This window comes from Odontesthes bonariensis, chromosome 5 (genome assembly GCF_027942865.1).
Source record: "Odontesthes bonariensis isolate fOdoBon6 chromosome 5, fOdoBon6.hap1, whole genome shotgun sequence".
Classification (NCBI taxonomy): domain Eukaryota; kingdom Metazoa; phylum Chordata; class Actinopteri; order Atheriniformes; family Atherinopsidae; genus Odontesthes; species Odontesthes bonariensis.
Window position 1 is genome coordinate 20754381 of NC_134510.1, and position 11530 is coordinate 20765910.

The 11530-nt window shown below is 39.2% G+C and overlaps 1 protein-coding gene across 1 annotated transcript; it reads right to left on the minus strand.

Moving 5' to 3' along the window:
• Positions 1 to 6376: 6376 nt before the first annotated feature.
• spaca6 (sperm acrosome associated 6) lies at positions 6377 to 10680 on the minus strand. Its single transcript, XM_075466486.1, has 9 exons — positions 10470 to 10680; positions 10298 to 10384; positions 10016 to 10087; positions 9778 to 9801; positions 9599 to 9676; positions 8990 to 9093; positions 7474 to 7630; positions 6580 to 6760; positions 6377 to 6449 (listed from the first exon to the last, which is right to left on the minus strand). The coding sequence occupies exons 1-9, from the start codon at positions 10678 to 10680 to the stop codon at positions 6377 to 6379; spliced, it is 987 nt and encodes a 328-aa protein (XP_075322601.1).
• Between the last annotated feature and the right edge of the window lie 850 nt (positions 10681 to 11530).

Sequence of the window (11530 nt, forward strand, 5' to 3'; positions counted from 1 at the left end):
AGACATGTGAATGGGTATTTTGATTGCGTTTTGAAAATGGGGCGACATAAACGAGCAGCAAACGAACCTAGTCTGTACAGAGGTCTTTGACAGCTAACAACACAGCGCTAACTGCCTAGTTGTTAGCTAACTGCCTAGCACTAGATAAAAATAAAAGAACACAACTGCAACGTAACTTATCCAAGTAGTAACAAAAACACTTCAAAATATTATAATTATGTATTACCATACGAGCAAGAAATAGTAATGTTATCCATAAAATTACACTTAAAGCTGGACAAATGAAAAACTTAACGGCAAACAGGATCATCACAAAACCTTACCTCACCATAGCCTTTTCTTGAGCGGAGAATCAGCTGGCTACGCAAATGGACGCGTGAAGGGGTGGGCGGAGATAGACTGATGTCAACTGTCATCATAGACCGTCCGAGCGGTGTATTCCAGGCTCGAATCAAGCGCACCACTGATTTTTTTTTCCTCCACCAGATGCTCATTGATCATTGAAGCCATGTCAGAAAAGAGGCAGACTGCTAAACCGCAAAACTTAGTCAGAGAGGGCATCAAGGCCACTGTGGCCTTATGGCAGATATAATTTTCAAGGGCACAAGGCCAAAGTGGGAGGGCCATGGCCCTCGTGGCCCTCGTGAAATTCCTGCCCTGATTGAATCCAATAAAAATGTTTGGTAACTGCACTGATAAGGGATATGAACATGTTTACATAGATGTTTACATCTAAAGAAAAAGAATATGTAAAAAACTATATATCAAAGTGAAGATTAAGATGACATCAGATGTTGAAACAAAGAAATCTCTCTCGCTTCCCTATTTGATGCCAGCGACATATTTCACATAAGCTGGCAAGGAAACAACGCAAGAAACTGACTATGTTGTGGAGTCTAATGTTCATAGAACGGTTCATAACGGTTGTAAAAAGAACATCTGAGCGAGGCTTCATCTTTCAGAAGCCTCGTCTGTATATAACATGGATCAGGTCACACAAACTGTTGAATGTAAAGTCAACATCTTCAACTGATGGCTGTTAGGTGCTGGCTACAAAACATCTGAAAGGTGACTCCCATTAAAAAAACATCAACTTCTCTCATGTAATACAAAGTCAATAAACTTCTCCTCTGAGTCATTAAGGGCTCGTTAACTCATAGATTAACACCTCCTGATCAGTGTGCGCTGGTACTTAAAAATGTCTAAAGTCAGATGAATATCCAAGTAACTTTCAAGGAGCGTTCTGCAACTCCATCCTTTTGTCTAAGTGGTGAATACTGACCTCATGGTGACTGGGAATGGCACTTCACAAACACGTGGTTAAGGTCACAATGGCTATGTCTATTATTTGAATAAAGTCTGCTTTCTTGGGTGAGGTTGGGGAGTGTTTTACTACGCAGTCTTTCACTCTGTGAATTTGATGAATGATGAAATTATGCAATATACTACATATATTATATAATATTATATACAATACAATATTAATACAATGTAATATATCCACTTCTGAATTAAAAAATGGCAAAAATTAAGGGGACTTTTATCATCTATAGAGTGCAAGGGACAACGCTGAAAACCAATAATGAAGGGCCATGATTTGTGGGACCTCAGAAAGCCCTTTATTGAAAGCAGATATTCTGATTCTGTAGAAAATCACTTCATGGACTGAGGGAAATGTCTTAAAAAGCAGTGAAAAAAAAGAAAAGCTCCTTTCACTAATCCACCAGCTCAAGTTATATACTCCCACAGGATGAACTGAGGTGAAATGGAAAACGATGTGTTCTCATCGCACTATGTCTACTTTGGACGCACTTTACTGTTATCATTTTCACACATTTTAAGCTTTTGGTGTGTCTTTGTACGTTGCTAAAATGGCTTGGGTTGGGTTGGGTTTCACTGTACGTGGCGTGAAATAACACTGTGGAGGGGGCGTGGTGCATCAGCTGCAGGAGAGAGGTGTGGAAGGGGCTCAGGGAAGCAGCATCAGGTGAGTGATTAGTGCACCAGAAACAAATTGTCTAATCACTCTCCCTTTTTAAAAACAGTAGCGAGCTGGACCTGGAGGGGAAGAAAGGACACCAGGAGCATGTGGAGTCAGACACAGGAGCGGGAAGACTCCACATGAGCAGTATAAACGTGTCTAAAATAAAGATAATTGAGACTGATAAAGAAAGGCTCTCTGTGTTTAATAGCTGACGAAACCCACGGTGGCACAGAAATGCCACAAACACAAACACAAGAAAGGATGCGTTGCAATAACACGAGACATGTCTTGGTGTTTTATAACAACGCTATGTCATGACACCAGGCTAATGGCCGTCATCCCATCACAGTGCATGGCGTGCAATACCACATGTAAAATCAAAGTGCAGGTCGAATGGATCAAAAAATCTAATTGTTTTTGGAATCACGGATGCTGCGTCCTCTGAGATAACAAAGAGAAGGACTGTCTAGGTCCAAAACCAGCAACTAAGATATGGAGATGAATTAGAGGACATGGCAACTTGTTCATCTGTGGCCCTATTCATGAGGATTGACAGGCATATTGTTTATGTTTCACAATGAACATATATTGAAAATAAATCAGTTTAAACCATTGATTTTTTTTTTTAAATCTTTTACTTTGTACAATTAAAAATACGGTTTAAAATGATCTGCAGCTCATTACTTCCTGTTTTTAGTCAAGTTTCACAAGGTGTACTACCTTTACTCTTATGATAAACTTTACATTACACAGCTTAGATAAGATTAAGTGTGTTTAAATAATGTTAAATTGGAAAAAAAATGACCAGCGGTTGCTTTGTGTTGCTGGTATGACTTTGTGAAACTGTCAACATGAATGACATCCACGTTTGACCTAAAATAGGTCAGAGGGGTCACCAAAGGAATTACACCCCTTATCTCTGAAAAAAAAGAAAGATTTACAGGACTGTCAACAGAGAGGCCTATTATAGAGGATTTTTCGACACAATATCTTAATGACGTCTTTAACCTCCCGGCCACTCCTCAGTTTTGTCTTTTACATAAGACAGAGCAGAGTGTGTTGAGGTCAAAGACATCCTCAAAAGACTCATATGCATAAGTCTAACTCAAAATCAGGCCAAAATGACAAAAAAAATACTATTTCACAAGTTAAGACGAATCATGCAACAGTGCATCGCAGATTGCCATGGTAACTGGGCAATCTGGTGGAAAAAAATACAAGCTACACGCCCCTGTGATTGCAAGATGACTTTTGAGTCATGTCTGGCTATTTTTAGATACTCTACAATAGCTTTATAAGGCTGGTAGATCTCAGTGTGTTCTCATGGTGCCTGCAAGTGCTGTCACAGAACACAGGTTGAAAACGATATTGTCAACTTTAGGATAAAAAACAAAAAAAAACAAACAAAAAAAAACCTTTGGGCACAATGTGTGATGACATTCAACAGAAATGCTTGTAATTGGTTCGCAACTTCCTTTCATAGAGAACAATCTAAAAAGTCTCATTCACTGAGTTTTTCTCTTTGTAAAAAAATATTTACAGAGTACAATTTAGGTTGATTTCGTTTCACTATTTATATCACTGATAATCTGAAATGATAATCATATTAATCTGTATACAAACTATCATTAATCTTTATATAAATGGTGCAGTGGCATATTATCATGCTGATCCCACTTTTTTTTGGTTCTCAAAAACGTATAGCATTCCTCCAATAGTTTGCAATACACCCTTAAAGACTTTTAAAATGTGTTGAATGGTGAGAAAACAAAGTGCCAGAGACACAAATTTGATATTTCCATCATACAACAGAATACTTTTCAAGATATTTGATCATGTTTATAAAAATAATCTGCTATTCGGGCTGTTGCGTCGGCTTCAAGTTAGTTTTAAACTCTAATCTACACACAGTGGTAAATCAGACAGAAGTCTTGAAAGTCTTGAAAATAATTTGATGTTTAAGAAATGTAAGTCAATATTGGCTTGGATCCAAATTAGTTACTTTTCCTCTTCTTTCATGTTAACACAAATTGAAACTTGACATTATAAAGCAACAGAACACGCTACGATTCAAAAAGACTGGTTTTGATATTCCAGATGTCGACTGTCTGCTGGGAGTGACAAAACGTTTTTACAAGATGAAACCAGCGGCATTGAATTGTTACAAGCCAAGGATGCTCCTATTGACACAGTCTGTTCTGTATTTTGTTGCCAGAAATGCAGTAGAAGCTTTCCAGGGAAATAGGCTCTCAGTACTAAACCCAATATCCCGTCAACACACACACGCACACCCACAGAAAGAACAAAAATAGCACCTTTTAGCAAGGCCTTCTGGCAAGACAAAAAACGCTATGGGGAAAAAGTCAAGTTAAAAATGAGCAGGATAAAAACAAATAACACATTAGGCAGAATACAGAATACACATTACAGAATGTTTGCTTGGAAAAAAGTGATCATGTAAACATGTTAAAAATCAGGTGACATGTATAGGCTCGGTGAAAAATTCTGTTGCCTGATCCCAGCTACCATCGGATGAAAGGCGGGGTACCCTGGACAAGTCTCCAAGGTAAAGTAACAGTACCTTTTGTATGCCAACTTTTAAGTTTACCGTTGCAGCTTTTGCCAACATTCTTTAATCAACACTACGCAAGTACAGTATGTGGCTGAAGCTAATGGGGAAGCAGATATTTAGTCATAAATCAACAATGCACTAGTTTTTTTTAAAATAGTTTTTATACCTTCATGTGCAATTCTGACTGCAATATTTTATTTCTGTAGGACCTGTCTCTCTAACGATTGCTGTAGTTCTTTCCAACAAGCAGATACTGTAGGTATTCTAGATATGAAGCTCAAGAGAACAAAATGTGCTGGGGTTTCCCAATGTCTCCCTCATGTACCTGCAACCTCCCAAAGTGTGTTGGCCGCAGTTATGAGAACTATGAAGTAGCTACTGCCCATCGATAACAGATCATTTTGGTATGGTGTTGCTCACTCACAAAGTGTAAAAAATTAAAAATTTTAAACACTCCCTGATTGCTGTCCACATAATCTCGCCATTCAGTACAACTAAGCTCAGCTGAGCAACATCACAGGTCAAGCATGTTTTCAGTCATGGAACATGTAATTTTAAAGCAAAAGTAATGTAGTAACATATTTTATACATGTACTCTCTCCCACACCACAGAGGCAAATGATTCTACAGTCACAACTTTTTTTTTGTTGTTGTAAAAATCTGTTTAGCAATGAGAGTACTTCCTCATCCTCTCTTATGATTCAACACTGTATTTAGAGTTGATGTCTTTAGCAACCACATTTTCTCTGAGACCTTGAGTACTGTTGGCTTTTTGGAGGTCAACACATCTGTCCATTCTCATTGAAAAGATGATCATCTCCGGAGGCTGATAGTGACACAGACATATACTATCGAGAGGGTATAAAACACCCTTGAGACGGACTGTCGTCTTCAAGCTGCTGCCTCCCAGTGGTCACCAGAGCCTCTACTGTTTGAATCTGCCTGGATCCTCTCTTATAGGCCAGAATAACTTTCTTGAAATTTGCTTTTGGTGTATAACATCAGCTTTTCTAAAACAGGAAGTATCCATGTACCTCATGTAGTATACTTTATTCAGTCATTAATTGTGCAATCCAGGCCACAGTGCTTAAACTTGACAAACTTTATTAACTTATTCATCCTCCCTTTTCTGCCTCCTTTCATCACATACACTGGTTATCAAGTTCTTCCATGACGACACGACTCACTCAAGCAAAAATGTGCTCTAACTTCAACATTATCTGCATTCAAATCTATTTGATAAAGCCTTTTCGTTATCCCCAGTACTGCCCCACAGATAGGATCCAGGTCATCCGCTATCTGTAGCAATCTGAACTGCAATCCCTTAATCTGAGCCGCTGAGAGCAAAACTTGATTTCTCTGTAAATATTTAATACCTACCAATCGTAGACAAGAACTACAACAACTTACAGACTTATGGCCATTAGCAGTCAAGTTCTGAATGGTTTTTAATGTTTTACTGTGATCAAAACAAAGAAGAGTTTATTATAGATTCATAATGGCAAACCTAAAGAGTGAAGAGAGCATTTGTATGATCTATAGCAGGTAGGTAACTGAAGTGGAGTGAGTACAAATGTATCTGTGTAAATGTGTATAGTATCAAAATACTCAGGCAAAATAACTTAAATATGTCCTCACCAAAGACTTTTTGGTGCTGTCTGTTCAAGATCATAAATAAGGTTGATCCACACAAGCACAGTATTCATGACTCTAATAAAGATGTGCATCCTGTCCTCTAGTGGTGGAAGGAGTCACTCACAGGTTTTCAGTAAACAGTGCTGTAATAATCTGCACAGGGCTCAATACTGGATCAAATGTCTTTAATATGGAACATTGTATGTTTCTTCATCATCAGGATTTCTTAGCTCTGGCACTGACGACCAATACAGAGCCCTGAAATGGTCAAAGAAAAAGCGTGACATGAAATGTCAACAAATGTGTACCTTGGCAAGGCATTTATTGTATTCCTAGGTGTGCTACGCAGCTAGTGTCTTATAATGTGCAAATGATAGCCTTGTGTTACCCCAGGGAGAGGAGCAGCAGCAGCAATAAAGAGGTTAAACAAGCGATGAGATGGAACTGGAGGAGGGGAAGGAAGGAGTGGGGGGAACCACCAGGCGCTGGGAGTAACTGCCCTCCTGGGAGCAGAGACAGGTCAAATATCTCCTGCAGCTCTGTGTGGCCTGCCACAACCTGGGGGGTCACTTAGAGAGACAGAGTGATGGAGACAAGAAAAAAAGGCAAAGCAAAAGATGATCGTCAAAGTGTGAATTGAGTAAAACTCATTTATTCATAGGAGTTTCTCGTGAAATGATTTTTGATTCAGCAGAATTTCCTATTTATGCTTTTCTTTTTACATCAATTATAACTTGTAATTTGAAAGTTATAGGTACAAAGTTTATTGACAATTATGTTAAAGTCAAGAATACAAGACATGCCATTTTGTATTGTTTGAAATCTGATATCTGAAAAGATTGGAAACATATTCATGAGTTATCATTCTGATTTACATTCACACACATGCAGGACTACATGAATAAGCACATCCACGTATACATAGATACATGAAGATAAATGCTTGTATTGATTTATCCAACCAACTTTGAAACTGTTAACGTTTTGTGGATTTTTCAGGCTTCCTGTGCCTTCAGTTCTAAATCCAAGAAAAGGTGTGAACCACAGAAAAAAAAAGAGGATCTCACCAACTCAGTTTCACATTATGTAAATAAATTAATGGAATTTGCATTTGCTTTTCCACATTCCTTTAGACACTCGCAGAAACAATGATAACTAACTGATCGAGATACTAAAACTCATCTGTGTCCACCAAGATGTGTTTTCTCCTGGTATGAATGAATTCCCAGCAATCGAGTGACTGTTTTTCATCTGTCCTCTTGTACATGGTGTATCTTGTTACCTGTTATATAGTAGTATAGCCTGACGATGGAGAGATGGTTTGAGTAGATCTCACACTGGTAGGTGCCTTGATGCTGCAAATTTACTGAAGGAATGGAATAGAGCCTGTCCACTCCTACAGTTACTTCTTTAAACTCCTCCTTTTGCTGGGTTTTGACCTGAGGGAAGGGGCAGTTATGGCTATTTCATACTACTTGCATAGGGTTCATTTTTGCATAGCAGCACAGATATAAAGACAGATTTAGTTTGGATTAATCTACCGTTAACTGAGTAAGAAACAAAATAATCTAACAATTCAGAGTTAAAAATTGTGAGGTAAAGTTTTGGTGGGCAGTTGTTTTGTGTAGGGCAACGTTGCATAACGTGACGGGAGCCGCAAACAACGAGTATTAAACTGTGTAGTCCTTGAATGAGCATTTTTCAAACCCCAATGGTGTATTTTTTAACTTCTAACCTTAAACTTTGGCAGGGTACACAGCAGTTAAAAAAGTCAAAGCGCTGTTGAAAATGTGTGACAGGATTTAATCCTAAAAAGCCTTTTTCCCCCCTTGTCAGCAGTATCAACATTTTTACAGCAGATGCGTTAACATGATTATGACATGACAGGAGCTATATTACAGTAAAGAACAGAGAGAGGAAAACAAACATTTTTTGAGGGTTTATCGTGAAATTACAATTCAGTGTGCTGTGAATTAGAACGGGTATTTCCAACATGATCACATGGCAATGTGTATAAATAGCAATCCAGTTTGGGCACTTTCGGTCATTTTATGACGTTAAAAAAACCAACCCAATGGTAAGGGTTGGGGTAAAAGTTTTGGTCAGGGTGTCATCCTTTCACAGGACACAATGTGAAATGATCTGCAAAACTACAAAAAGGTTTATTGTTAACAAGCAACATGATTTAGTATTTGCTTTTCTCAAACTATTATCTTAAAAATGCTTTGCATCATTTTGCATCAGATAATCTTTTTTTTAAATGATTTTTGGTACTGTGTCTCATTTTGACCACGTTAGATCTCTTTCTGGTTATTTTCTAACTCTTTATGTTTGTTCACTGTCTCATGTGTGGGACATGCTGCATCTCTTTGCAGCCATTCTGAATTTATGGGAGGTCATTTCAAGTCACATTTTGGACATTTTGTGTGTCATTTTGTATTTTCCATCACTTCAATTATTGTAGTAATTTAAATTCCTTTCTTGTTAAAGTTGTTTTGCAGCTTGTTTTCCCCCCCCGATTTTTGTCCTTCTCTTTGTTTGCATTTGGAATATATTCATGTTGAGCTCTCACTTACACCAATATTTGATCTAATTTCTTAAATAGTTTTGTGTCTCTTTACTGGACACATATGTGCAGGATAAGACAAGTGGCCCTTTTAATGGTTAAGACTTGAGCAAGCTGGTAGGCTCTATCTTATCAATGATGTTATAAACCTCTTGGCAAGTCAGCATGTGTGCTTTGCAAACGTTGAAGGTACTGTGGTGACCCTACTTGGATCACCATATGCTCAACATACCTCCTCTGCAAATCTCCAGATCACTTCAATATCATTTGGCAGGGCAAATGGCACATCACACCGCATTGTGCTCCTGCTGTTCTCCACAACTTTCATTTCTTCAACTGAAATAAACATATAGCCACCCACACGCACACCAGCAGACACACACGCACACAGATAACTTTCATAGGGGGGCAGCTCTTCCAGTCTGAGCTCTCCTTAATGATAATACTTAAGCCTAGTCTCTGAGGAGTGGAGTTAAAGTGATGATATGCTAAACATTGGCTGTGCTGTACAGGGGTGATACGAATACCATCGTGTGTGGGAGTCAGCTACCTTGCATAAAGAAGCCAAGGACTTAAAGAGTACCTCAGGGGCTCTGTGCAAAAGATATAATGCGTGGAAATAAAACCTTTTCACTGTCTCTTTTTTCAAATCCTGACTTTCTGCTAAGAGCATTTGAAAGGATCAAACGCTTAGTATTTCAGGGATCAGGGGTGGATGCTTATGAGTGTGAAAATTTAGTTATTTAAGGATGTGTGAAGTCTGGATTAGTACATCTTCTTTAGCTATTTCAAAACCTGTGATGCAATACAAAATCAGTTACCATGTGTGTTATATACTCACCTTGACAGTCAAGAGGGAATTGACAGGAGTCATAATGGCAGGTAACACAGTTGTATTCGGCACCTGCACTCTGAAAACCTGATGGATGTATAAAACAAACCCTGAAACATTGATTGTTAATGTCCAAAAAACAAAAATGAGCATATTGAAGAGACAAAAAAAAAGGGTAAAGTACTAACCGCAAGGAGGGAAACACCCGGAGACTGTGAAAAGAATAATTTTTTTTTACTACACACTACATCCAGACGGAAGAGTCAGTTCAACCTAGCTGCTTCCTTTATCCTCTACAGTATTTGAAAAGCTGTAATAACCTAACTAGCTCATTACAGAGAGAGTAGCGAGATCAGAGGGTGCTGTAATGACCCAGTATAGGCCTTACTTTAGATGAAAAGATGAAGGAAAGAGACCATGTCTCACCTCTAGGCAGTTTGGAGGCAGCTGCGATGAAATTGTCTGCTGCTGTCTGCAACCTTCGCTCATACACAGTGTCTAATGGAAAGGAGGAGTAGGGGGAAGACGCAGACAGAAATATTTGGCTCAATACATCTTGGCGGATTGTATGCTTTAGGGCATCGTTTCTGAAATCCCTCATTCCTGACTACCCTCTGCTTCTGACCTCACTTAACAATTCAGACACTGTAAAGGCTAATTTACTTGTGCAGTTACAGAAAACGTCCATTTGAGCAGGTGTTTAGTCACCGTTATTCAGCTTCTGGTTAAACTCTTTCACCATCGGGAGGATCTCTGCATCTAGAATCTCCTTTAGCTTTTGGTCAAAGCCTTTATCTGGGAGGCGAGGAAAACATACACCAGTATAACTCAACCATTTGCAACTCGTTTTTGAAATTAAATTGTAAAAAGATTTCCTTACCCACTCTACCTGCCTCGATTACTCTCTCATTTGTGTTGAATATGCGGTCCAGCTTCCTGAAGCAGGCATCGACATTTCTGACATTGTATTGAGTCAAAACGTGACCCCAGCACAGACGAAGGCTGTCTTGCACATCAACAAAGCACTGATAGCAGCTTAGAGAGGGGCAGAACAGCAAGCTAACACACACAAGCCACAAAAAAATGTGCATTTTTAACGTCAGCTTTAATATCCCTAATGGATTTTAAAAAAAAAATGTTTTTATTCAAATACAGGTCTCATAGTGACTACACGTGTGGAAATTCCAAGACTTCTTGTAGCAGATGAAGGTTGAAAGTCTTGAAAATGAATTCTATGTGCTGGGTTCACGTTGTGCTTAATCAAGACTTTGAAAGTATCCATTTTTTTCTAAGCGTGCTCGGGTTTGAGAGGAGAGCCTCCCCTCTATACTTCCCTCCATTCTATTGTCTCCAGTCCCCATTTCCTGCTGCCTCAATGCACCAGTTTTACTGCAGAGCACAGAGATGGAGCGAGCCAAGAACGGAGGTGGCGGCGGTGAGGGGGAGAGGGGCTGACGAGGACGGAGTTAAATGCTTATGTATGTGTAGGCATAATGCGAGAAGGTTGTTGGCGAGACAACCCAAGAGACATTTACGGTGGTAAATAAATGCCTGGTGTTGTTGGGAAAGAAGACAGGGCCACCCTGACAGAAAGTCAGGAAGAAAAGAGACAACTAAATAGATTAAATCATGTGCAGAGGAGCAGCAAAAGTGCACATTCTTGCTAATGAAGTTTAGAAAATTTGGAAATTAGAGCATGAGAGCAAAAAGAAACCAAAGTGGCAAACAAAGACAGGAGAAAAGGAGAAAGGAGCAAGAGAGGGTGCACAAGAAAGAGGTAAGTGAAGAGGGAGCAGGACTACAAATCAAGTCGACTGCCTCATCACATCCTGTATCCCCCACTTGTCTCCCAGCCTCCTCTCCCCCCTCCTTCTCCCTGGTCCCTTGCTCCTGGTGCATCTCCATGGCAACCAGACAGGGTGCCTAATACATGAACTTAAT